Source organism: Mustela putorius, unplaced genomic scaffold (genome assembly GCF_011764305.1).
Source record: "Mustela putorius furo isolate JIRA1106 unplaced genomic scaffold, ASM1176430v1.1 tig00003927_pilon_pilon_pilon, whole genome shotgun sequence".
Classification (NCBI taxonomy): domain Eukaryota; kingdom Metazoa; phylum Chordata; class Mammalia; order Carnivora; family Mustelidae; genus Mustela; species Mustela putorius.
The window spans coordinates 2,025,272-2,051,165 of NW_025422072.1; the positions used below are offsets into that span (position 1 = coordinate 2,025,272).

General features: G+C 34.7%; 1 protein-coding gene across 1 annotated transcript in view; it reads right to left on the reverse strand.

Moving 5' to 3' along the window:
* COL19A1 (collagen type XIX alpha 1 chain) overlaps positions 1 to 25,894 on the reverse strand; it is a 327,913-nt gene that overhangs the window by 213,633 nt on the left and 88,386 nt on the right. Inside the window, exon 11 of the mRNA XM_045069374.1 lies at positions 25,698 to 25,742. Within this exon, the coding sequence (XP_044925309.1) occupies positions 25,698 to 25,742 (45 nt within the window). The remainder of the gene's footprint in view (positions 1 to 25,697; positions 25,743 to 25,894) is intronic.

Here is a 25,894-nt window from a genome sequence, read left to right on the forward strand (position 1 = left end):
GGAGATGATCAGTAATGATGAAGGAAACTGAGATTTCATGTCTCTACTTTCCACTTTTTAGGTCCTTGTTTTTCTGATTAAGCTATCTCTCCAATACACCTAAATATAAAATCTGAGTCTTCTCTTTCCCTTTGTCTCTTTTTCTAATGGTGCTGAACTCACATTGGACCATGGAACCATGAATGTCAGGAAGACTGCTCCTATTCAGAGGAAGGAATAAAGAAATGAGTAAAATACCTCCGTGTTGGCATTTGTCAATCTCCATTGATTTTCTTAGAGTCTCTCCCACTGATAGACTCATTCACTGATGGACTCACCAGGCTGAAGATGCCAAACCATCTCACACAACAAAAACAAGGTTAAATACAACTTATAACCTTGTACTATCACAATTTTTAAAGTGAGGAATTCATTTTCAAGTATTACAATGCCCTAGGAAATAAGTATTTCTCTAAAAAACACGTTTTGAGGTGTATTTCTGTTTTGATACCAATTCCTTAGGTAGGGAGACTTTTTATACTTAACCAAATTGAACTTCAACAAAAATTTCCCTCAAATGCTACCAGCTCTGATATGAAGCTGGTATTACATATTCAGTTATTATATTTACATTAATTTCTTTTTTAAAGTGAAGAAAATTATCAGTCTCCTATGCAATAGGTTTTAGATTGGTCTCAGATAACTCCACAGCAATATTCAATATTCAATGATAATAGACTAATGGCTAAAATGTCCCTGAGGGAACAAGGATGTCCCAAGAATCATAGCTGACCTAACCTGTCATTAAAGTATCAAGTAAGAGAAAATTTGGGGAGATCTCCACACACTATGCATATACATTTTTCACGAACTTTTTGAGAAGAAACTACCAGAAGACAAACATCAGCCAACCAAGAGAATACAGAAACTGTAGGCATGTGACTGACCATGAACACAAATTCCATTTAGCTGTATAACAACAACAACAAAAAAGTTAGGGATTATGGTTAAGAACTGAAAAATTTTGAAATTGTATATCAAAAAAATTAGAAGGGAAAGAAAAAAAGAGTGGCAAGTTGGGTATAATAATTCCTTTATCTTTCATGATGAGGTGTTAAAACATTGTCTTTTAAACCAATGGATTAAGTAACAGAGTTATCGTATTAGTAATACCCAGGTGAACTAACAAAAATAATATCATTCATTGAAGTCAGATAGTGTCAGGGATAAAAATGTCTACTATTCCAGAAAAGAAAATCAATAGATATGGAGTGGAAAAACAGAGAATATAGCTTATTTTATGAATATAAGCACTGGAATATAAGTTTTCCAGATTTTGAGAAGAAACAACAACAACAAAAAAACAAATCTATTAAACAAGACAAAATAATTAAACCCATAATTTAATTTTTTTCAAACAGAAAGCTCCAGATCCTGTTTGCTTTTCTGTGAATTATTAGAAATACTTTGGAAGAATTCAAATATTATACATATGCCTTCAGAGAAAGGAAACAAAAAAGTCACAGTTTTCAATTCATTTTATGAGGCCTGCATAACCCTACTGCCAAAACCTGACAAGGAAATTATAAGAAAGAAATATCTCAAGGTTTTCATAAACATGGATACAAAAACCATGAAAAAAAAATGTTCTTAGCTAATCGGATCCAGTGATATACAAAAAGAAATAGTACATCATGAACAGATGAGTTTTATTCTAGGAATCTAAGTCTTGTTTAACATCTTAAAATTAATCAATGTAATTTCCCACATTAGTAGAAAAAAAAGGAAAGTCGTATTATCGCCTGACCACTTCTAATAAAAGCATTTTTTAAATTAAATACCTAACTGGATATTTAAGGGAAAACTCAGAAAGCTATATTCTTAATATCCTAATTCTGAGAAAGATTCTCTACAAAAGCCTAAAGCATACTTAATGATAAAATATTGAATCATCTCTCCTTGAATTCAGGAAAAAGATAGAGCTGTCCATTATACCATTTCTATTATATTGTTCTGAATGTCCTAGTCAGTGCATTTTGACAAGAAAAAGAAAACCTAGGAAAAAGAATCATAACGGAAGAAGCAGAACTATTTATTCACATACAATATGGCAACCTACAAACCATTAAAATTAATTAGTTAAATAGGCAAAGTTGCTGGATACAAGATTATCAGTAAAACAAGGTATTTCAATATTCTATGGCAAACAATTGAAAGTTAAAGTCTATAATTATTCAAAAGATCATTAAAACATCAAATACATATTATTCAATCTAATAAAAACTATGTAAGAATTCTACACTGAAAATTATATTTGTAAGAGGCAATAAAAAAGACCTAAATAAATATACTATGGACTGGATGACTATAATATCACAAGGTAAATTCCTCCCAAACAATCTATAGATTGGAACAAAACTCATTCAAAATCTCAGCAGGTTTTATGTGTTTGAGTGCGGAAACTGACGTGATTTATAAATTATTATGGAGGTGCCAAGGGCCTAGGGTACCCAAGATAGTCTTAATGAGCAAAACGGAAGGACTTTCCCTACTAGTACTCTCAGAACAATACTTATTACAAAATATAATTTAGGCAGTGCTGTATAGATACAAGCATAGACAAATAAATCACTGGGTCAGAATACAGAATCTTTCTTTCCTTTCTTTGTATATTTTTATTTTTATTCTTGTTAAATTTTTAAATCGTTAAATTGTTGAATTGTTCCTGTGCTTCATGATCCTGCTATTATCCTTGTCACAATCCTAGTTCAATATTTTATGTTTATTATTGTAGAAGTTATCTAGCTGCTTTTCCTACCTTTAATCCATCTCTCTTGACCTTGTTTTTTAAAATTAAAATATTACCTAAAACATAGTTTTACATAAATTCCTAAAATGATCTCATAATATATAAACTTTAGTACAGATGTTAAAATTTTTTCTTATGAAATATTTGATACACATTTCAGAATATATGATTCTGTGAATATATATAAAATATATGAATATATTTATATACTTTATGAATATAAAATTTATAAACATACAATTTATAAATGTAGAGTATTTCAGATATAATTTTTTAAACAAAAATATACATAATATAAGCTACTAAATATAACATGAAACATATTATTCTTCCTTTTTTTGTTTTTAACTCCTTCTCCAGATGCCAGATGTCTATTATGAACTTACAGCTATCCTCCCAAATTTTTTCTCCAAACTCATATAATCATAACTGGAGACACACAGACAGACAGACAGACAGACATGCACACACACGCAGAGTATGGATTTTTTTTTTTTGCTTTAAAATAGGTTTTTTATATATACACACATATATTTATATATTATATATATATATATAATTTCTATATATACTCATATTTCTATAAAACACAGTTTTATTTTCTTCCTCAACATTACCTTCTATAAATCAATTTAGACTATCCACTATTCTATATGTGCCATAATTTATTCAAGTATTCTCCTGTTAGTGACTACTGACTCTTTCCAGCTTTCTGTCAGTCACTACAGATAATGCTGCAATAAACACCATTATACACACGTTACATACTTTATATAGCTCAGAGTCTCAAGAAAGGGATTGCTACATAAAGGGGTGGTGCATTTAAAAAATTTTTTGAATAGATGTCGCCAAATTGCTTTCCAAAAGAGGCTGTTGTTTTACACATACCACCAGCAATGTATGGGAATGCCTTTGTCCTTGAATCACATCCAGCAACAGGTGCCAGGGTGATGGGTGTAAAATCATAGCTCATAATTGTTTTAAATTTCATATCACTGACCAGTAGTGAATCTAAGCCTTTTATATCTATGTTAATATTTGGGGCTTGCTCTTTAGTAAAACTACCTAGTCATAGTTTCTCAATTGTTAAAACTCTCTGAGAAGTATTGATGTTATTGGTTGTCTGTTAATTACATTATAATATCAGAACCATCATTTTCTATTTGATTTTGATTATGGTCTTTTTACAATTGAAATGTTTTATTTTTATACATCTGTCCTTTGCTTTATAGTCCCTGGATTTATTTACACATTTGGTTAGATACACCCTTGACCTAGACTGCAAATGCAAATTATGTATTGCTTTCTTTTGATTTTTACATAAATCCTTCAGGTTTTATATATATATATATATATATATATATATATATATATATAATAAATTATTATTATATATATAGGGTGTTAGATATATTTAATATGAATAGAATCAGTTGAGTCAGCACATCTATGAAGCAATGCACCCTTTCCCGCTGAGCTGAAATACAAAATTTATTAAATTAAATTCTCATAAATTCAGAGACTAATTTCCAGATCTTTCGTTTTGCCCCACCTTTCATTATACTACATGATATACAACATTTATGGTATGGTGACTTTATAGAATGTTCTAGCTGATAAAGTATATCCACCTTTACTATTGTTCTTTGTCAAAAAAATTTTTTTTACTATTTCCAGTTATTTATATGTATAAACCTTAACCAATTTTACCCAACTTGAAAGTAAATATTAAAATATGTCGGCACTCTCATTTGTATCGCATTAAATTTACATGCTAATTTTGAATTACTAAACTTTTTAATATTGTTAACTTTTAAGAAAATGGTATCTATATTCACTTAGATCTTGTTTCTGCTTTGATTTTCTTTGTATATATTATGTTCCTTTCTTATCCAAATTTTCCCAGAATTCTAATTGCTTTTACCACTTACATTAATATACTTCTTATTTATATTTCTAGGTATTTCAGGCTAAAATAAAGGAAGTCTATTGTGTCTTCAATATATATCTGATATCTAACCAAATTCTTCAATTAGATACCAAATTCTTTTGTAGATACCCAAATTCTTTTCTCAGTTAAATGTCTTTTTCCTACCAAAGTCTCTTAGGTTTTCTATCTATACAATCCAGGCTTTGGGAAAAAGGGATAGATTTATCACTTATCTTCCAATGCATACAACCTGGTATTCTTGTGAAGCAAAGGTGACAGCAATTTTACCTTATTACATCCTAATACTCCTTAATTTCTAATCTAGTTTTGACCTTTAAAAAGTAATATTCGCTGTTGTGTTTGAGTAAAAACATTTCATTAATTCCTATTTTGCTTAAATATTTTTTTAATTAAAAGTGATTATTGCAATTATCAAAAGCTTTGGCATCCATTTATATAACCATAAACTTTCATTATTCAATTGATTGGTGTGATGTATTCGGTTCATATAACTCCTTAACTTCAATGATTTCAATGACTTCTGACGTCCTAGTATTATACTACTTGATCCCTCTTTTGACGAATTATTGAATTCTATTAGCTAATATTATATATTTTTAATCTATATCTATATTCATTAGTAATACTTGATTATAGTTTTATTTTTTTATTAGATTTGGCATTAAGATTGTTCTGACTTCATGAAAATTATCCATCTTCAACTATTGGCTAGATGAAATCCTGCTGAAAAACCCGGTTAGTCCTGATCCTTCATTCAATGGCAGATCCTGAATCACTTCTCCACAGTTATTGCTTAGACAGTGATTAATGTAGTCATATTTTCAAGTTATTCTTTGTCAACCTTTTACATTCTTTTGGAAGAAATTATCCATATTTCTGAGTTATCAAATTTGCTTCTTCTTTAGAATTATACATAATAGTCTTCCAGAATTCTCCTAATCCTTATACTATCTGTGATCAAACTTATGTTTATAAATATTTTTAATTCTATTTTGTCTCATTTCTATTTTCTAGTCTCTGTTTCTCTAACTGAATTTTATTTACTTATTTTATTGGTCATTTTATGAAACTAGCTTTTGGGTGTTTTTATCCTTTGTTTAAAAATTCTGTTTCACCAATTTTAGTGATTATATTACTTTCATGTATTTATTGTTCTTTTTATTATTATAAAAGATAAAACATTTCTTTTACTTTTATATATCCTCATTTATCTTTTACTTATTTTTTTACTATATATTTTCACCCTCAGAACAGTTTTTTTATGTTTCACATGCTTTAGTATAAAGTGTTTTCTTATTCTTCATTTCTACAAATTTTTCCTTTCATTTATTCTTTTGTTCAAGGGTTATATTTAGGAGTGTTTTTCTTAATTTCGTGGTTTCTTTACTATTGCTTATATCCAGGAATATATTTTGTCATATGTCTGTTTTTGAAGTTTACTTATTTATTTTTTTGGCAGAGGAATCATAATATTTTCTATATATTCCATGAATGTGTAAAGTAATTACCTATTGGACAAATGATTCTTTCTCTGACTCTCTGTCTCTCTTTCTCTGTTCTTCTGTCTCTGTCTCTGTCTCTCTTTCTCTTTGTTGATACTCAGCAATCAACCTAAATGAAGGAGATATAGAAAAGGCTGCAGGTGCCAGCTCAAATTATACCTGAAACGTCGTATTCCTATTCTCAAGAACCAAAAGAGGGAATGAAAGCAGCAAGGTTTACTTTTAACTCATGCTGATCAGAGATAACATATATTGAGTCCCCAAGGATTCTTGTGACAATTTGAGGAGGGCAATCACAAGATAAGACTGGACATCAGGCTAAGTAAATTATTGGAATTTAGATAAGTAAAATTTTGGTTTCTTTGTAAATATGGCCATGACTATTTATTAGCAGGTAAAGTCAGGAATTCACCCCTTAGACTTTAAGGTAAATACTAAATCGTTTTTGACGCAAAAGAAGTGGTTATATCTCATGCTCTTTCTTTTCTTTCTTTAACTGATTTAAAAAAAAAAAATCAATACTTAGATTAAATTGTCATAGGACTTTACCTAAAAGAAAAAACCTAAACTAAAGGTCAAATCCATTTTCCCTATTAGACTAAAATTTTCAGTTTCTATAAATTGTGAGAACAAAGAAAATAGGGAGCTTCAGAATTTCCTAGGAAATGCTAAGCAGAAAGCTTAACCATTGTTTTATTTAAGCCAGCCTGAGTCTTTCAAAGGGATTTTAGCTTTTCTAATCTTTTTGTCTGGAGACTTCAGATATGTCTTCTGGTAGGAAGATTTTTCCAGAAATATCAGTGTTCCCTACCATACTGATCTCTTGGTTGGGTGTCAGACGGTGCCCCTACTGGGGGAGAGTGAGCTAAAAACATGTTGTCAACTGAATGGTCAAAGGGAACTTCCTCCTGTTATTTTTTGACAATTCTGGTTGAGTGCTTGGCCCCAACCTGTGCCTCAGTCAGTATATAAAAAGTTATTTCCTTTTTTTATCTTTCTGGAGGTCACTGTTTTTCCTTTTGTTATATAATACATTCCATCTGGTTCCCCGGACATCTTGGACTTTATCCTCTCTGTGCCTTTAAAGCAACTATTCCATTTGCCTTTTCCTTGCTTTGGAGAACTCCTACCTATGCTTTAAGCATCACTAATGAATTATTACCTAACTCATTTCCCTCTGCCTTGTAGAGTTATGGTTTTCCTTTCCTTTTCTTCCCACAGTGTCCTTTATGATCCATCAAACACTTTATAAATGCCCTTTGGAAGAATGTTTTTTCACCTTCATCTCTGTTATCCTAGTCCTGAACACAGTATCTGGTACAGAGTAGGTAGTAAAAGATCAGATACATGAATGACTGAACAAACAAATGCGTTCTAAAATCTAGCATGTGTTTTGAAGGAAATTTCAATATCACATTAGGTTATAGTTGGCATCAAACTACTTTGAAAACAAATTGAAGGTCTTTTCACTCACTGATTCTAGCTAACGACCCCTGAGATCAAGACAAACATTAAGATAGGAGAGGCCAGATAAAGGATAGATAACTAAGTTCATGGGAGTTAGTCACTGACATGGATTTGTGAGAATCTTGGAGAGGGAAAGGCCAAGATCCAATAATGTTTCTTATTTTATTTATTTTTTAAAGATTTTTATTTATTTATTTGACAGGGAGAGAGCACAAGTAGGCCAAGAGGCAGGCAAAGAGAGAGGAAGGGAAGCAGGCTCCCTGCCTAGCAGAGAGCAGTGAGCCCGATGCGGGGCTCTATCCTAGGACTGTGGGATCATGACCTGAGCCGAGAGATCATGACCTGAGCTGAAGGCAGAGGCTTAACCCACTGAGCCACCCAGGCGCCCCATGTTTCTCATTTTAAAAATATACATGAGGGGTGCCTGGGTGGCTCAGTGGGTTAAGCCTCTACCTTCAGCTTGGGTCATGGTCTCAGGGTCCTGGGATGGAGCCCCGAATTGGGTTCTCTGCTTGGCGGGGAGCCTGCCTCCCTCTTTCCCTCTGTCTGCCTCTCTGGCTACTTGTGGTCTCTCTCTCTGTCAAATAAATAAATTAAATATATTAAAAATTATACATGAATAATGAGTAAGCCGGATATTGATTCCTGGCAAAATTCTAGAATTAATTATTAAACAAATTGGTTTTACATTATTAGTACAGAGTAAGATGAATAGCAAGAAAGTACATCATCTCAAAAAACAAAAATCATGCAAATGTTATGAGATCGGCTTCATTCAGTAAGAATCTTAACAAAATTTCTCAAGATGTGTTGGATAAAGGTGGATTAAATTGTAATGGAGGAAGTAAGTGGTTAGATATACTAACTTTACCTTCATTTTGTTTAGCTGGTACCTAGAAAGAGCACTCCAGTGGCATGCAACAGAGATGTGCTCCAGGCCTTGTCTTTCTTATTTGGTATTTATATGAGTTACTCAAAGACTCCTGATCTATGTATACAAAATTCATGGCTGTTACAAAGTTTTAAAAAAAAAGTGACTACTGTAGTAGATGTCAGAATCAAGAACTAAAAGTTGACTAGTAGGAACACCAGGCTAAAACCCCCCAAATAAAAGGTAGCGCACATAAATGTAAGTGCTTCCATTTTGATTCAAGAAAAAAACTTCCTGAGAGGAATACAGACTTTTACATTTTGATATTTGATATCCATTCTACTTGTAAACATTTGTGATTCCAGAGGTAATCTAGCTTATTGTTCTCCTTCTGAGACAGCCGTGCAGTCATCCAAAGGTGGAGCCAGGACTGGGGCTCCGCTCTATGGAATCCAAGCTCCTTCACTCTCCTACACGGCCTGCTGTATTCACTGCTCAAGACATGACAGAAGAACTTGTCTGCTTGTGAGCAGCACACTAACAGGTGACTGGCAGGCCACCGAATCATGAGATGAAGTTTGTGAGGAGCAGGATCTGCAGAACACAGTGGAATACCTGAAATGCCAACGTGGTTCAAGAGAATACATTAGTTATCTTTGGCTCTTCAAGGAGCTATCAGTAACTTGGAAGAAAAGAATCCTCCGAGGGGCACCTGGGTGGCACCATGAGTTAAGCCTCTGCCTTCGGCTCAGGTCATGATCTCAGGGTCCTGGGATCGAGCCCCGCATTGGGCTCTCTGCTCGGCAGGGAGCCTGCTTCCTCCCCTCTCTGCCTGAGGCTCTGCCTACTTGTAATCTCTCTCTCTCTCTCTCTGTTAAAATAAATTAATTAAAAAAAAAAAAGAATCATCCGAGAATGCATTTTTCCAGGAGGTTAAAACTACCAGGAGGTAAATCAGTAAAAGTGACAGGGACTAGATCTGGGCTTAAAATACAGAATTTGGAATTATCTTATTAGCATTAATGAGCAGAGCCTGGACAACCACCTGTGAAAATCCAAATAACAGATGAGTGTCACTGCAGGTGACCTCTGAAGTTCCAAAAGTTCCAAAAGCTTGATTGGACCTCCATCTCCTGGTTGCTATTGTGTGACTCAGCCTTGCGATTTTTTACCAAGACTTCAGCTCTATAAACCAGCTGTATACACAAGTAAACCTTAAGTGACAGGCAGGATTACGATCAGTGAGCCCCTGGAATACAGCCAGAGGGTGAGGCAATCGCATCGCTACACTCCTTCCCAGGGCCAGACAAGTGCAGGTACTTAAAATAACATTCTCCAAAATGCTTGCCCAAAGCATTCATGTGTTAGCATTTTGTATTTATTTTTGATCTTATGGTATGCTTATCAGCAGTACATGAAGAACAAGGAAAAATGTAGAAAAAAACAAAGCAAATGTTAATTGCTTTCTGTATCTTGTCTCATTTATCCTCAATTGCTATTAGAACGGATCATTGATAGGGAGTTACTTACAGGGCTTAAAGGGGATTGTGAAGATTAGTAAGGAAAAATAAGAACCGAGAATGATTTCTGTAAGTTATTAAACTAAGAAGCAATAGATGTTCATAAGCCCAGACAATAACTTATCACACAGTTAATGCACAACATCCACTTAGAACAGCAGCTGCACCAACACCTCTGTTTTCTGTGCAGTGGAATTCTTTCTGTTATTTAAGTCTGATGGGACACACTTGTTCAGCAATTACTATACAGCGAATTGCTTTTACATTGAATGTGAAAGTTCACATGCCAGTGGCTTGCTTCTAAATAAAAATAATGCACCTGCCATCCAATGTTGGATGACATTAAATTAATTATCCTCCCACCATCTGGAATCATCTCCATCAAGGAGATTTGATTAATAAAGTACATTTATTAACTGAGATTTAGTGGAAATAGAGATGATGAATATTTGATGGTTATGTTAAGCAGAAGCAATAGCTAGATTGATGTTTAAATCCATTTCATGAAAAATATTTTTTAAAAACCACATGTTTTTTATAGGCTAAACACTGTCTCCAAATGTAGGGCTGAATTTACTCATATTTAAAGTGCAGTCTCATTAGGAAATGCTCAGGTGTGAGGGGGAAATGGGTAATAGATGTCTTCATTGGTTTTGAGTACAAAAAATACTCTAGAGTCACCTGCTCACGAATTCAAATATTTGTATTAAAAATTCTCTTCCTTTCCCAGAGCTTCCTAAAATAAAAATGGAAAGAGATTAACCTAACGAGAGAATCAGGCTTGGACGGGATAAAAGGAAACAGGTGGGAAAGACAGGATGGCAAGATCCACAAGAAGCTGAGCAAAGGGGAGCACAGGGGGAGTAAAGTTGAGTCTGTGGGAAAGGGGGTTAAAAGAGAAGAGTAGAAATCGGAGGCAACACCAGAACCTGGAGTGAAGAAATAGGATAATTGGAATAAAGGTCAAACAAAAAGCAAAATTGAGACAGACTGTAAACTACCCTTTTAGTACTCGAGCACTGATTAATGAGAAACTAAAGTCAAGTTGTCTTAATCATTATATAAATGAGGATCATGCCCTTTCTACTGATCTCTCATTATGTGCCCCTGGATTTCCATATTTCTTTGTTCTTAAATTACATAAAAGAGTTATTGAATAAATTTCCTTAACAAAACCAACCTAAGGTCACTATGGTCAATAGTTCCAAAATTCCACTGTAATTGCAACGAAAAATTATGACACAAGAATCAATAGACAACCTTTAACACTACTCCTGAATTAAAAAGACAGTGCAATATTTGGTATTAAAAGAACAGTATGATGTTATTTTATAGAATAAGGAACTAAATAGTACTTGACAAAGGCAGTGTGTTTCATAAAGGTTGAAAAATAGAAATATGTGACCCAATTTCTTCCCTGCACATTTTAGTATACTATTAAATACATTTATGTTTTATATATTGTCTTTTTGAAACACGATTCCAAGGGTCATACATGTAAAATGAATTTTGGTCTTTATCTCACAAATTTAATAGCCAGAGTTTGAAAAAAATGAGGGTTGATATTGAATTAAATGAATCAAAATATTAATTATCAAACACTTCTGGAAGCTGAAAAGAAACACAAATTAAACATGTCTACAACGATCTCCTCTAGTATTAAATTAACTAATTGAATTCTTCAATGTGCTGGGCAATATGGTGGGTGTTGGAGATAAAGACATAGGTACAGTTCCTGCTTTCATGAAGTTTTACTCTACTGGGAGAAATGGACAAAAACCCTCATGTCAGTAAATTTATAATTCTAAATTGTGAAAAGTGCTATATAGGTGAAATGTAGTGTTTAAGGTATAATGAAAATTATAACAAAAGGACCTGATTTTGACTGGAGCATCAAGAAGCCTCCTTAGAGAAAATAACTTGCAAGGTGTGATAAAAAGAGACTAGCCAAGTGAAGGGAAAAGCAGTCCAAGCAGTGAGCACACCAGTGGACAGTTCTGAGGCAGAGAAGAGCTATGAGTTCAAGGGACTGAACAAAGGCTGCTGTGGCTGGAGCCAGAGAAAGGGGGTAGGAGTGAGTTGGGGGGATGGGGTGGTGGGCTGTGGGGAGAGATGAGTTTCAAGAGGCAAATAAAGGTCACAGTGCAGGACTTTGTAGGACGTATTAGGGATTCTGGATAGTAACTTAATGAAAAACAACTAAAAGTTTTAAACATAAGACATGGTTTGTTTTGTAAAGCTCCATCTCTACAACTTAGAGAATGGGAGAAGAGCAAGGGTCAAGACAGGGAGATTAGTCAAGAGGTGACCGTAAATGATTATGGCTTGGTGGTATTGTGGGATATGGAGAGAAATGGATAGATTTAAACTATAATTTGGGAGGAAAATTGGCATTGACCATAAATTTTAGAATGTTATTAAACAATAATGGTGGTATCTTTATCTTGTTCTTAATTTTAATGAGAATTCCTTAAATATGATATCATTATTGGCAAAAATTAGATATTCCTTAGGAAGTATAAGACATTTGCAACTCTGTGTAAGTGAGCTGGGTCTGTACTTTTCTTTCAGGTCTTCCCTTGATCAACAATATTTTCCTATCAAGAACACATGCTCGGGGCACCTGGGTAGCTCAGTTGGTTAAGCAACTGCCTTTGGCTCAGATAATGATCGCAGCTTCCTGGGACTGAGCCCCATGTTGGACTCCCTGCTCAGCACGGGGCCTGCTTCTCCCTCTCCCTCTGCCTCTTCCCTCTGCTCGTGATTTCTCTCTCTCTCAAATAAATAAATAAATAAAATCTTTAAGGAAAAAAAAAAAAAAAACTTGTGCTTGCTTTGAATATTGGTGCATTAAGATTTTCTTCTTCAATAATCCATACTCCCTCCAGCTACTGCCCTTGCTGTTGTCCCCTTCACAGACAGACTGTGAGAGGGTTTTCTGAATGCTCTTTATTTTGTCACCTGTAATTTGCTCTTCAACAAACTTTAACATGGCGTCTACCCTTATTATTTCGCCAAAAATTACCTTTGCCAAAGTCACCAGTGACCTATGTGGACGATTTTACAGGTTCATCTAGGGAGGCAGAGAATTAGAGTTTGGGTACTTCTTTTTAAATTTTCACCTTCTCTATCTGTTTCTTCATCTATAGTTTGGCGATAATAATAGCAGAGGGTTGTTGGGATAATTAAGTGAGGTAATTCATATAAGCTCATGGAATAAAAATGCTTGCCTATAGTAAATGTTCAGTAAACATTAGCTGCTGGCATTATACCTTATTTGTCTTCTAAACCTGTTTTGAAGATTTAAACACTCACTTTCTTATACACTTTCCTCTATTTTGCAACAGTCTACTGATTTTCCTCGTACTTCTCCGGTTGCATCATTTCAATATTCTTTTTCCTCTACTTAACTTCCTAGTGTTTGTGTTTCTCAGCTTATGGTCACCTTCTTCTACTTCTGACCTCCCTCCTATGCAATCTCATCCACTCCCATTGGTTTGTGCTGACTGCCCCTCCCTCCGCACCATCTGTCATGTAATACAGACCTTTTTTTCTGAACTCGAGGCTCAGATCTAATTAGATGCTATACAGGCATCTCAAACTTGTGGTATAAATCCCCATCCAAATTTGTTCCTCTAATGATATATGATGTCCAGAAATTGTACCTTCTCTTCAGTTGATCCTACCTCCAGGTTATGTCTCAGTTCTATTCACCCCCTCTGTTTCCATCAAAATAGCAAACAAGAATCATCTCATGCTTGCCTACTGCAGAGGTTTCCTAAGTAGCCATCCTACATTTACCCTTTCCATCCTGCATTCTTCTCCAATGTGAAATAAACAGCAAGATGTGAAACATGAAGAGAATTAAAACAAAATAAAGAAGAAAAATCGCTGTGTTCATTTCCTAGGCCATTATCATATATAACAATTGCTTTCAGTGGAAAAACTAATAGAATTAATAAAATTAGCAATTAGAATCATTAAGAGGATTGGGAAAAGTGACCAGATACTAAATAAAAAAACACAAATCAAGAGCTTTTCCATATATCAGCAATACTCACAGTACTATTATTTTCTTCTTACCTCTGCCCCTTCTTAAAAATCCCATACATTTGGGGTACATGGATGGCTCAGTCGGTTAAGTCTCTGACTCTTGATTTCGGCTCAGGTCATGATATCAAGAGTCATGAGAATGAGCCCCGCATTGGGCTCTGTACTCAATGTGGAGTCTGTTGCAGATTCTCTCTCTCTCCTTTCTTCTCTCCCCCCATGCCATGCTTGGTGCTCTCTCACTCTCGCTCTCAAATAAATGAGTAAATTTTTAAAAATCTTTTAAAAAATCTTAAAAAAAAAAAAAATCCTCCCATGTACTCTCTGTAAGCACAGATGAATTGACTGCAGGACTTTCCAGACAGGTGATATGACCAGAGGTGAGTCAACTAGATTCTCTATACTCAAAGTGTGAGTATGAGACTCAGTGATTGTAGTCTGTTATTAGCACTGGGCTTATGAAGGTATGCATACTATATCCATGCAGTGGATGCCACTGTATCCATTTAATACCAAGTTTATCAATGAGCAAGAAGGGTGAGGCTATAAGATAAGCAAGAGAACAGAGCAGTTTCACAGAAAAGAGACATTATGCAGCCAGAGAAGAAAACAGAATACAGAAGTATCTTGGTTCTTGATGGCTTTTTAGTTCCGGGTTCTAACCCTTTGCTACACATGAAAAAAATGCTCAACATCACTCAGCATCAGGGAAATACAAATCAAAACCACAATGAGACACCACCTCACACCAATCAGAATGGCTAAAATCAGCAAGTCAGGAAACAATAGATGTTGGTGAGGATGTGGAGAAAGGGGACCCCTCCCACACTGGTGGTAGAAATGAAAGCTGGTACAGCTACTCTGGAAAACAGCCACTCTGTTCCAAACTACAGTAGTTTGGAAAGTTCTTCCAAAAGTTGAAAATAGAGCTACACTATGACCCAGCAATTGCACTACTCGTTATTTATCCCAAAAATAAAAATGTAGTGATGCAAAGGGGCACCTGCTCCCCAATGTTTATAGCAGCAATGTCCACAATAACCAAACTATGGAAACAGCCCACATAGCCATCAACAAATGAATGGAGAAAGAAGATGTGGCATATAAATACAATAGAATATCACGCAGCCATCAGAAATTGAAATCTTGCCATTTATAATAATGTGGATGGAAGTAGAGGGTATTATGCTAAGCGAAATCAGTCAGTCAGAGAAAGACAATTATCATATGATTTCGCTGATAATGTAGAATTGAAGAGGCAGATCAGAGGATCAGAGGGAAAGAGACGAAAAAATGAAACAAGACAAAAAGAGGGAGACAAGCCATAAGGGACTCCTAATCATAGGAAACAAACCGAGGGTTGCTGGGAGAGGAGGGGGTAAGAGGGATGGGGTAAATGGGTGGAGAGGGTATGGGCTATGGTGAGCGTGCGAGTTGTGCAAGACTGATGAATCACATACCCATACCCCTGGAGTAAATAATACATTATATGTCAAACCCTCTGCTATATCCCAAATCAGCATGTATATTTAACATAAAACCAACCAAAATACTAAAGATATTTATATTTCAGAACTAGGAGAATTGATGCTAAATTCATAAGAAAGACAAAAACTAAAGCAAATGCTCTGCTAATATCTTACCAGATATTGGGCACTAATTAGGTTCCTTTGCATTTAAGTGTCAATCACAATAAAATAGAAATCATTATTATTCCCAGTTCAAGGATGAAGAAATTGAAGTTAGAGTAGGTTACTATCCAAATTGAAATATCTAGTAAGAAACACCGTAGATGGGTAAGATGTACAAGAAAATATTTTAAAAGAAGAGTAATGAAACTGTATTTCCAGTACTAGATGTTAAAATATTAACTAAAATAATTAAAATAGGGGCGCCTGGGTGGCTCAGTGGGTTAAGCTGCTGCCTTCGGCTCAGGTCATGATCTCAGGGTCCTGGGATCGAGTCCCGCATCGGGCTCTCTGCTCAGCAGGGAGCCTGCTTCCTCCTCTCTCTCTGCCTGCCTCTCTGTCTACTTGTGATTTCTGTCCGTCAAATAAATAAATAAAATCTTTAAAAAAAATAAATAAAAAATAAAATAATTAAAATAATGTGGAAGTAACATAATAATTAACAGAATGCATACCGTTAAAATAATCTTAGTATATACGAACTAGTTCATAATAAAGAAAACATCATGAACAAATGTGTAAGGAAATTATTATCATTCATGGTATTGAGGGAAAAGCTGAGTTTCATCTTCATCTTAACAACAGTTACCAATATAAATTTTAGGTTACAACGTGTAAAGGTAAAACTAGAAGAGTGTATACGTAACAGATTTCTTGAAAGTTTAGGATTTCAAAACACAGAAGTATTAAGGAAATCAGGATAGAAAGACCAACCATCAACCATAAACCTTACAATTTCTGTATCTCAACGTACAATAAACATTAAAGGCAAAACTCAAAATGAGAATATTTATAACATACTTGACATAGGATTGTCATCTTGTGTATGTGTGTGTGAATGTTCAATGTGATCGTTAAAGAGACACAATGAATAAAGAGAAAGTTAAAATGAAATAATATTTGACAATTTTTAACATTTAAAAAATGTAATACTTAAAGCCAGTGAGGGTAGAATGAGGATGCAACCACTATTTGTGAATGTGTAAACTAACTTAAAAAAACAAATTGGCAGGGCATATGGGTGGGTCAGTTAGTTATGTAACTGACTCATGATTTTGGCTCAGGTCAGGATCTCAGGGTCCTGGGGTTGAGCCTACATTGGGCTCAGCACCCAGTGGGGAGGTTGCTTGAGATTCTTCCTCTTCCCCTCCCCCCTGCACACATGCTCTCTCTTGCTTATATATGTCTCTCTCACTCTCTCTCCTTCTCTCTAAATAAATAAATCTTACCAAAAAAAAAAAAAAATTCTGGAAAGTAAGTATGTACATGTATCAAGAATCTTAAGGGTGCTTGGGTGGTTCAGTCGGTTAAGTGTCCATCTTGAGCTCAGGTCATGATCCCAGTGTCCTGTGATTGAGACCCACGTTGGGCTCCCTGCTCATCAGGCAGTCTACTTCTCCCTCCACCTCTAACCTCCCACCTACCCACTACATTCATGGTTTCTTACATGCATGCTGTCTCTCAAATGAATAAATTTTTTAAAAAATCTTTAAATTTTCCATACTCATCAACCCATCATTCTAATTCCAGAATAATTCTAATTCCAGAAATCTAGTAAAGAAAGAACAAGAGAAATGTTTAAAGATGCTTGCCAAAGTATGCTAATTCTGTGTTATATGTACTAGCTAAAACACACTTAAAAAAATGAAACAAAAATAAATTAAAAAGCTTAAATTTCCAACAACAGAATAGTCAAATAAAATATTTTATCTCCATATAATGAAATATTACACAATCATTAAGAATAATACTTTAAAAAACTATATTCATGAAATAGCGCACGCTTTGATAGTTATTCTCCTTTTCTTCATATCCCTCCTTTTTTTTGACATTTCACTTTTTCTATAACCACTACTAAAAAAATGAAGCAACAGAGGGTTAAACATGTTCCACACAATCTAGAGTTATTCACTAGCACTGTGAAGAACAAGAAAATGACACCCAATCAGCAATGACTAACGTTAAGCCTCTAGCTTGGCTGTGGGATTACCATTACACTTCCCAATTGCCTGCTACCATGGCTAATTGTAAGTTGGCATGGTTACTTCCATACCAATTGGCATTGGCCACAGATAAATTGCTGTGATTTTTTAAATTATAGTTATTGTTCTACTCCATCTGTTCTCTTCATTTTTTGAGTCAGCTGTCAAATCAAACACATAAGTCCTTCCTAAAAGTTGTAGAAGTTTTACACGTTACCAGAGTAAATGGAACAATTGCATAACACTGATCTTCAGTGGAATTCTACAAGGTGAACCAAGAGAGAATTAACAGGAAGTAAGGTGACATGTCAACAGTTGTTTTAGTGATGATAGGAAAGTGCTATATTTATAATAATAGTATTTAACATTCTTGCATTAGTTTTAAATACTAGACATAATTGCCAAGAAGGCTTTACTAGTGACATCCTAAAAATACACTTCAACTCTGACCTGCTTTTTCCAGTTGTTCTGGTCTCAATTTTATTTTAGTTAAAATTAATAAACACTTGAGACTATGTGAAAGTACTAATTTGGTTTAATAATTTGGCTTAATTTGGTTTAATAATTTGACATATTGAATTCCTCTATTCCCATTCCAATTAAGAGTTTTATTTTTCAATATTTTCCTGTTATGCATAAAACATCCCTACCATTTCAAATATGAGTTTATCTTTTGACACAGTCTCTAAGACCCATTGTGCAAACATAACTTTAAGATTATTTTGCAGGTCATGGGAGAAGAATGAAGTAAACTTGCTACACCTATTCAACCTTTTTACTCAGAAGTAGCTTAACTGTTATATTAAAATGTAATTTTTTTATCTCATTTGTGTTTAATTTATAACAAAAATGATCCAATTTTTACCCCTCCGTGTATCCATACCCCTTACAATATGGCTTTGCAGCTTATACGATCAAGAAGTGGCATCTATTTTCCCAGCCCTTGAACCTGGGCTGGGTTCAGGAAGTGCTTTGGCTAATGACAAAACATGGCAGAGGTGATGGCCTGCTGGTTCTGAGCTGGGGACTTGAAGAAGCCTTATATGCTTCTGCTTGCTCTCTCTGGACCCCTGCTTTTACCTTGAAAACAAGATTGAGATTTTTGTTGGAGGATGAGAGACTATTTGGAATAGACATGTTGTCTATCAGAGCCCAATCTAAAAGGCCACTCTCAGCCAAGCTGCCAGCTGAAAAGACATACGTAAGCAAACCTGACACCAAAGAATCATTGAGCTCAGCCCAGTCTAAGCCACTAAACTACAGAGTCATGAAATAAATAAATGAATGTTGTTTTAAGCCATTAAGTTTTGGGGTGGTTTGTTACACACCAGGAGCTAACTAATATACTCTCTTGTCTTTGTTTAATTATTTAGAAGGAAAATTTGGAAGTAGTATTAGGCAAAAAGTAGATAAAATAATTATATCAAATCTAATTTTCTCCAAATATCAGTATTTTAATTTTTCATATTTTGGCTGTTGAGGACATTTTTATTGAGCACCTTCTAATTACTAATTACTCATTTCACTCTTACAACAATCTCATGAAGCAGAAATTATCTTTATTTTATGGAAAAGGAGACCATTGTAAAGAAAGCAAGGTACATGTCCAGATTCACCCAGCTGGCATGGCAGAGCTGGAGTGAAACATGGAACACAAGGAATGAGAATTTATTTATTCTTTTTTTAAAATTTTATTTATTTATTTGACAGGCAGAGATCACAAGTAGGAAAAGAGGCAGCCAGAGGAGCCAGCAGGCTCCCTGCTGAGCAGAGAGCCGGATGCGGGGCTCTATCCCAGGACCCAAGGATCATGACCTGAGCCAAAGGCAGGGGCTTTAACCCACTGAGCCATGCAGGCACCCTGAGAATCTATTTATTCTATGATGGGTCACTATCAGTTCCACAATGAAGTGTCAACTCTAAGATCTCTTTGGAGTGGTACTCTAGAAACTAGGAATATGTGTTTACTGCTGAAAGAACTAGATGCTACTCCCTGAATGTTCTGCAAAACAGTTTATGCATATTATATATACTTACTCACTTGGGCTTTTTCTCATTCTCCAATAGATTTTAAATGGCTAAAATATCACAGCTATCCTTTTGAATTTTCAATTCAAATTCAATATGCAATTACCATAACAACAACTGAATGAAAAAATAACTAATGTAAATACAAAATATTTTCCAGTATAAAAGGTCTTGGCTTATTTGAAACCATAATTGTTATTTATTTTAGCAAATGATTACTATTGCTTGCCTGATTGACTATAGCTCTCGTGATATCTAATGCTAGAAGTCAGTATTTTAGTTACTTACTGGTAGGCAAAATAATTTATTTGTTGATGTAATAAAAATTAGTCAACTTCTAACCTTGGCTGTTATAAGTCAAATATGAAGTTTAAATCAATCTATGAGAAATAAATCGATAAAATGCTGCTGAATAAATTGTCCACAATTCTCATTAGCAGTTACACATCAGGCCTATATATTATATGTCACAGGTGTTAATACTGAAAACAAACATCAACAGAATAACAGGAAATGAATTCAGTGCCTCTACTCTTTGAACCTGTCTTGACAAGAAACCAAAAAGAATAGATTCAACTATGAAATAGGTAAGTAAGGATGTATTCTAATAAGCATTTTCTATTTCTCCTATCATATCTTCAAAAGAATCCACCAAAGGCAAAAGACTGTAGATCATACATAACATCAATACTAAGTCTAAATACATATTTTATTTTTAGGGCATCTGGGTGGATCAGTTGGTTAAGTGTCTGACTTGATTTCTGCTCAGGTCATGATCTATCCCAGGGTTTTAAGTTTGAGCCCCACATTGGGCTTCACCCTGGGCATGAAGGCTGCTTAATATTCTCCCTCCCTCTCCCTCTCCCTCTGCCCCTCCCCCCGATTTTATATATTTATATTTTATATATTTATATTTTATATATTTATATTTATATATTTATATAAATTTATATAAATTTATATTTATATATATTTATATTTTATATATTTATATTTATATATATATATATATATATATATTCTTTTTTTTTTAATTTAGGCTGTCCAATGAAAATCTGAGTTATGTCCTTTGAAAATTACCTGATGTTAATTGCTGATAGAAGAAATACAAATGATTGGATACATGGTTTAATTATAAGTAGCCCCAGGCAGTTTTGGAGTAATAAAATACTCTTGTACTCTATCCTACATTATAATAGACATTTCAATGGTTTTATTAATTTGAATATAACATTTTATACAAAATTCTAAAATGATATCTTGTTAAATAAACCAGTGAAGAATAGGGATCAGTCAATGATTTTCTAGTGGATTCTGTCAGGTAAAAATATTTGCAACAGCTATACAACCAAACAAATAGATATTTAAACATAATTTTCCAATTTAAATAACTATTTTATGTCATATGACATTTCAGGACTGAGATAACATTCTGGTAACAACAAGATGATAAAAATCACAAGTCACTGAAAATTTATAGCAACCAGTTTCCTAAAGTTTTAAGAGATGAATTAAAGAAGGAGCCATATGCATTTGTTAGTTTTGCAGTTGCATGTATTATTATGGGCTTAACTCAGAATGGAAGAAAAAAGTCAGTAATCAAGATGATCAAAGTAGGCAATGGTCATACATTTAAATAAGAGTAAGTCAGAACCTGCTTAACCATGAACACTCTTGGCTATGGAATGTCAAAAATTGGATACTATCCACATCTTCCTGAGCCAGATGGTTCATGAAGAAAAGAGTATTTGATTGTCCTTTTTTCTTTTCTCTCTACTTAAGAAATCTTCAAGGATAAGATTATTTTAATTCGTCAAATGGAAAAGTTCCACACTAGCTAAAATGTCTGAGTCCTTGTAAAGATTTGCTACCTCTGTACCCACGTTAACTTAAATGTCACTCTTGAATGAACAAAATCAACTACATTTTAGCCAGAAAATGTAGAGAAAATGTCAAGAAAAGTGTGCCATGAGCAGCATTTGTCACTGGATGTTTCTTTCTCACAATCAAATCATATTTAACAATAAAGTTGGGAAGAATCAAGTTTAACACCTAAGAAATCAGTTTTTAAAACTAAGTTAGTTAGGACTTGAATGACAATGTAAAAGAATTGGGTTAAAAGCCAACCCAACCACATGAAGCAATTACTTAAAGAAACTGAATGCTATAATGCTATAATATAAAGCAGATGTTCACATTTGCTTTTCTATTGCTTTTTTTAAAATAATGTAACCAAGTAATACTCCTCCTATTTTTACAAAGACCTAAAGTAAAAACCTGGGCTCGGGGTTTAGAAATGAATCGCACTTTAATGAACGCCTCCCTGCTAAATCTGCTTTTTCTAATATGATTGTCAGAGCTCAGTTCATGCATTCACACATTTGGTCACATAATAAGAGTGTGGCTGTATCACTGCTGTGAAGGCTGACAGTATAGGGATAACTATCACCTCAAGAGTGGACTCTCCATTTTGTTCACTAGTCGTAGCCCCTACAACACCCCCAACTATACTGAAGGACCTAAGGAAAATCCCCAAAAGAAGGGTTGTTTGAGATCACGCCTTTAGAAACAGAGAAGCCAGAACACAGACCCTAGCTGCGGTTCTATTCCTCAGTCAGAATATGGACCTCCTGCCTCCAGCTTCATGAGGGATGCTGTTAGAGTGAAAGGATCCTTGAGTGATGCTCACTGGGCAATGAGGCAATGAGATGGGATCATTCCTAGCCATCTAATTGATAAGCCAAAAAAAAAAAAAAGAGAGGTAAACCTGAAAGTAGCTCTTCAGGGAGAGTCCTGCCAGCATAAGTAATTTAAGAAAGAACGAGTCTTTCAAATAATTTTCACTTCAGGACTGATTTGGCTAAATTGTGCTTGCTCAGGTAATACATGAGTTTTTCCTGTCATAAGTTGCTATAAACTCAGGAATATGCTTTCAAATAAGGTTCTCTCTACTTGCTCAAGGTTCGTGAGTTCTTCTCTGGACTAAGGATACCATATTAGACATGCTGAGGAACTACTTGTTCGGTCTGGCTTAACTTAAACTGGCCGGCAGGATAGTTTTCTGGCCATCAAGAAAAACTGCACATTTCTCTACTGGGTTTATACTGGATTACAGAATACCACAGAGTGGTATCATCACTATGAAGATACCCGAAGACCATCACATAGTGTTTTCTCTTTGACAGTTGATACGTGTTTTCTTGTTCTACTGGAGGCAGTGTGCCTTTGGTAGGTACAACATCTCTGAACAATAACAACCTCCTGAATTCTTTTGTTTTACAACAACTGAATTGTCTCATTCCAAACGGACAAATTTTAAACATAGTAAAGGCCACAATAAAGCAACTAAAGAGGAAAGATAGGCCTTACTGTAATTACAAACTCAGTCTTCCACAGAGAATTGAAATTCAAATTAAATTGTCTTTTAGGGGGTGAGGGAATGGGCAAAATGGGTGATGGGGAGTGGGAGGTACAGGCTTCTAGTTATGGAATGAATGAGTAAGTCATGGGAATGAAAGGTACAGCATGGGGTATCAGTGCTATTATGATAGTGTTGTATGGTGACAGATAGTGGTTACACTTGTGGTGATGATAATGCATAGACTTCATGACTATGTTCTACACCTGCAACGAATGTAACATGGTGTGCCAACTATACTGGAGAGGCTGCTTTTAGGCAACAGGCTTGAATAACAGAAACTCGAGCAAGGCAAAAGGACCCACAGTGACTACTGAGCTGAATGCCAACAAGCTCATTAAGCCCGAGGCCCTAACTGACCAATGAGCTACTTACAGCCAGGCACAGTTCCTCAGATTACTAAAAAAGGGAGAATTCTATTCATCCTCATCCTCCCTTATTCTGCCCTCACTACCTCCTTGAGGCAGATGGTCTCCCCTCTGCTGTTCGGCCCAATGCTCTCCTGAGGTGTATTCAATAAACTGTCATCTCTTTTGTTCTGCCTTGGGTGAATTCTTTCACTGCCTGCTCTGCCTTGCCCCCATCCAATTGGGATGCCATAGATATACTTTAATAAAAAAAAAAAATAAAAATAGATAAATAGTCTTTGTTCAGAAAACAAATTAGGTTGTAAGCAGAGCAAGAATCTCACGCTTATGTCCCCTAGAAATGAGTGCTCCACAGACCTTCCTTATTTAATTAATCCAGACACAGTTTCTAATCTAGACACAAAAAGATGGCATTAATTATTTATCTTATGGGAAAATACTTGGGGTCGTAGATCAGCATATGTAGTGTGTAACACTGAAAAAACTCATATTTGCTATTAGGTAGGTAATCATGAATCAGACTATATTCTTATTATAAGGGTTACTATGTGAATCTTACATTTGGCTATAAACCATTTGAATTATAATTCTCATTCAAGGTGTGTTGTCTTTTCTATTTGATGCCTTGTTTCTTCCTGTTGTCTCCATCCTTCTCCCAAACGGACTATTTGAAAGCGATTGCTAATAAGTCCGAAGAATTAGAAGGGAAATCTTGGAAGCCAAATAAAGAAATGTTTTTCTATACTTCATAGTCTGTGAGAATCTATTACAGAGCAATACCAACTATGTATGGTATTGTATGTAAAATATCAAAATAACCACTACGGTTTTAGTGAAATGGTGACTTTACAGAGAATTTACCTGTTTCCTTGCTTATTCTCACGTACTCCTATAGGTAAAGTCCCATTAATAAAGCAGGAACATGTATAAATAGGGCATTAATTTAAAGGCAATGACTGTCATTCTAAAGCAAAAATATACAAAAGATCCCTAAAAAGAGAGATCCACTTTTAAAATGTAGTCATCATCTAATGGAATTCTCCTCAATTATATGATTACTATAGGACTATTTTTTTTCTTCCTCACAGTTCTGTGAGGAAAAGTAATTAGCAAGTAGCTTACAACATGTATAATTTGTCATAATTATTATAGCTGCTCATTCTGTCTAAAATACTTATTGAAGAAGCAAATAACTGATCACGGCCCAGAAAACTAAATACAGGCAAAAGTGTCTAATTTGAGATTATCTCTCCCCCTTCCTTTCTTGTGGCTGTCCAATTACATGACGTTTTATGAAACAAAGGAATGATGCTGTTTTTGTTCTATTCAAAAATAAAACTAGACTTATGAAATGCAGAAGGACTCAAATGATTGTCTGAATGGAAATTTTGGATGACTAGGGCACTTCTATTCTCTGTACTTTCAGTAGAAGGCTATAAATTTTTAAAATGAAGATTGCTTGAATATTGGGTTCATTGCTTCCCTCAGCACCAATCTGGATCTGTACCCACAGTTCTTTTTGCCTCTGAGTCTGATAACCTTTTGGAGTTTAAGGCGTTCACTGTAACTCAATCTAGGATATTGCACAATCCCTGTGGTTCTTCCTACACCTTGCCCACCATCCCTTATTTTAACTCTTTCAAACTCTTCTATTTGCACATCTCTTTTCTGTTTGACCCTATTACAGTTCTTATTTATTTCCTCAGGAAAAAGTCCACTGATACACCAGGTATACATGAAAACAAAACATTTATTTAGAGACCTGGACCCTTAGTGCATCAGTGCATCAGTCAGGCAATGTTTGAATCATTTATATACCAAAGGAATGCATTTAGGGAGAAATATCTAGATAGAACTACCATCCAAACAAGTTCAGAAAGATTTCTGACAATCCTTCTTATATTAAGTCTAACTTAAGTGAAGCAAATATTTTCAGGTTTTTTTCCTACAAAATTACTGAATTGCTTCTATGGAAGGTACAAGAGAAGTTACATATTCTGCTTCAAAATATTTTCATGAACCTAATGTATTTTTACAGGTGCATACCTCAAGAGAGATATTTACCTTTTCACCAGTTTCTCCTTTGCTGCCTTCAAAACCTTGCTCTCCCTGTAGAAGAGGAATATGATTTATATATAATAATAGGAACACTACTTTAAACACACACAATTATTACAATAATGAGAATTTTTCCAATAACAAAACATCAGTAATTATAAATAAAAATCATTTCAAATATGTAAACTTTAAACCAATCTTAA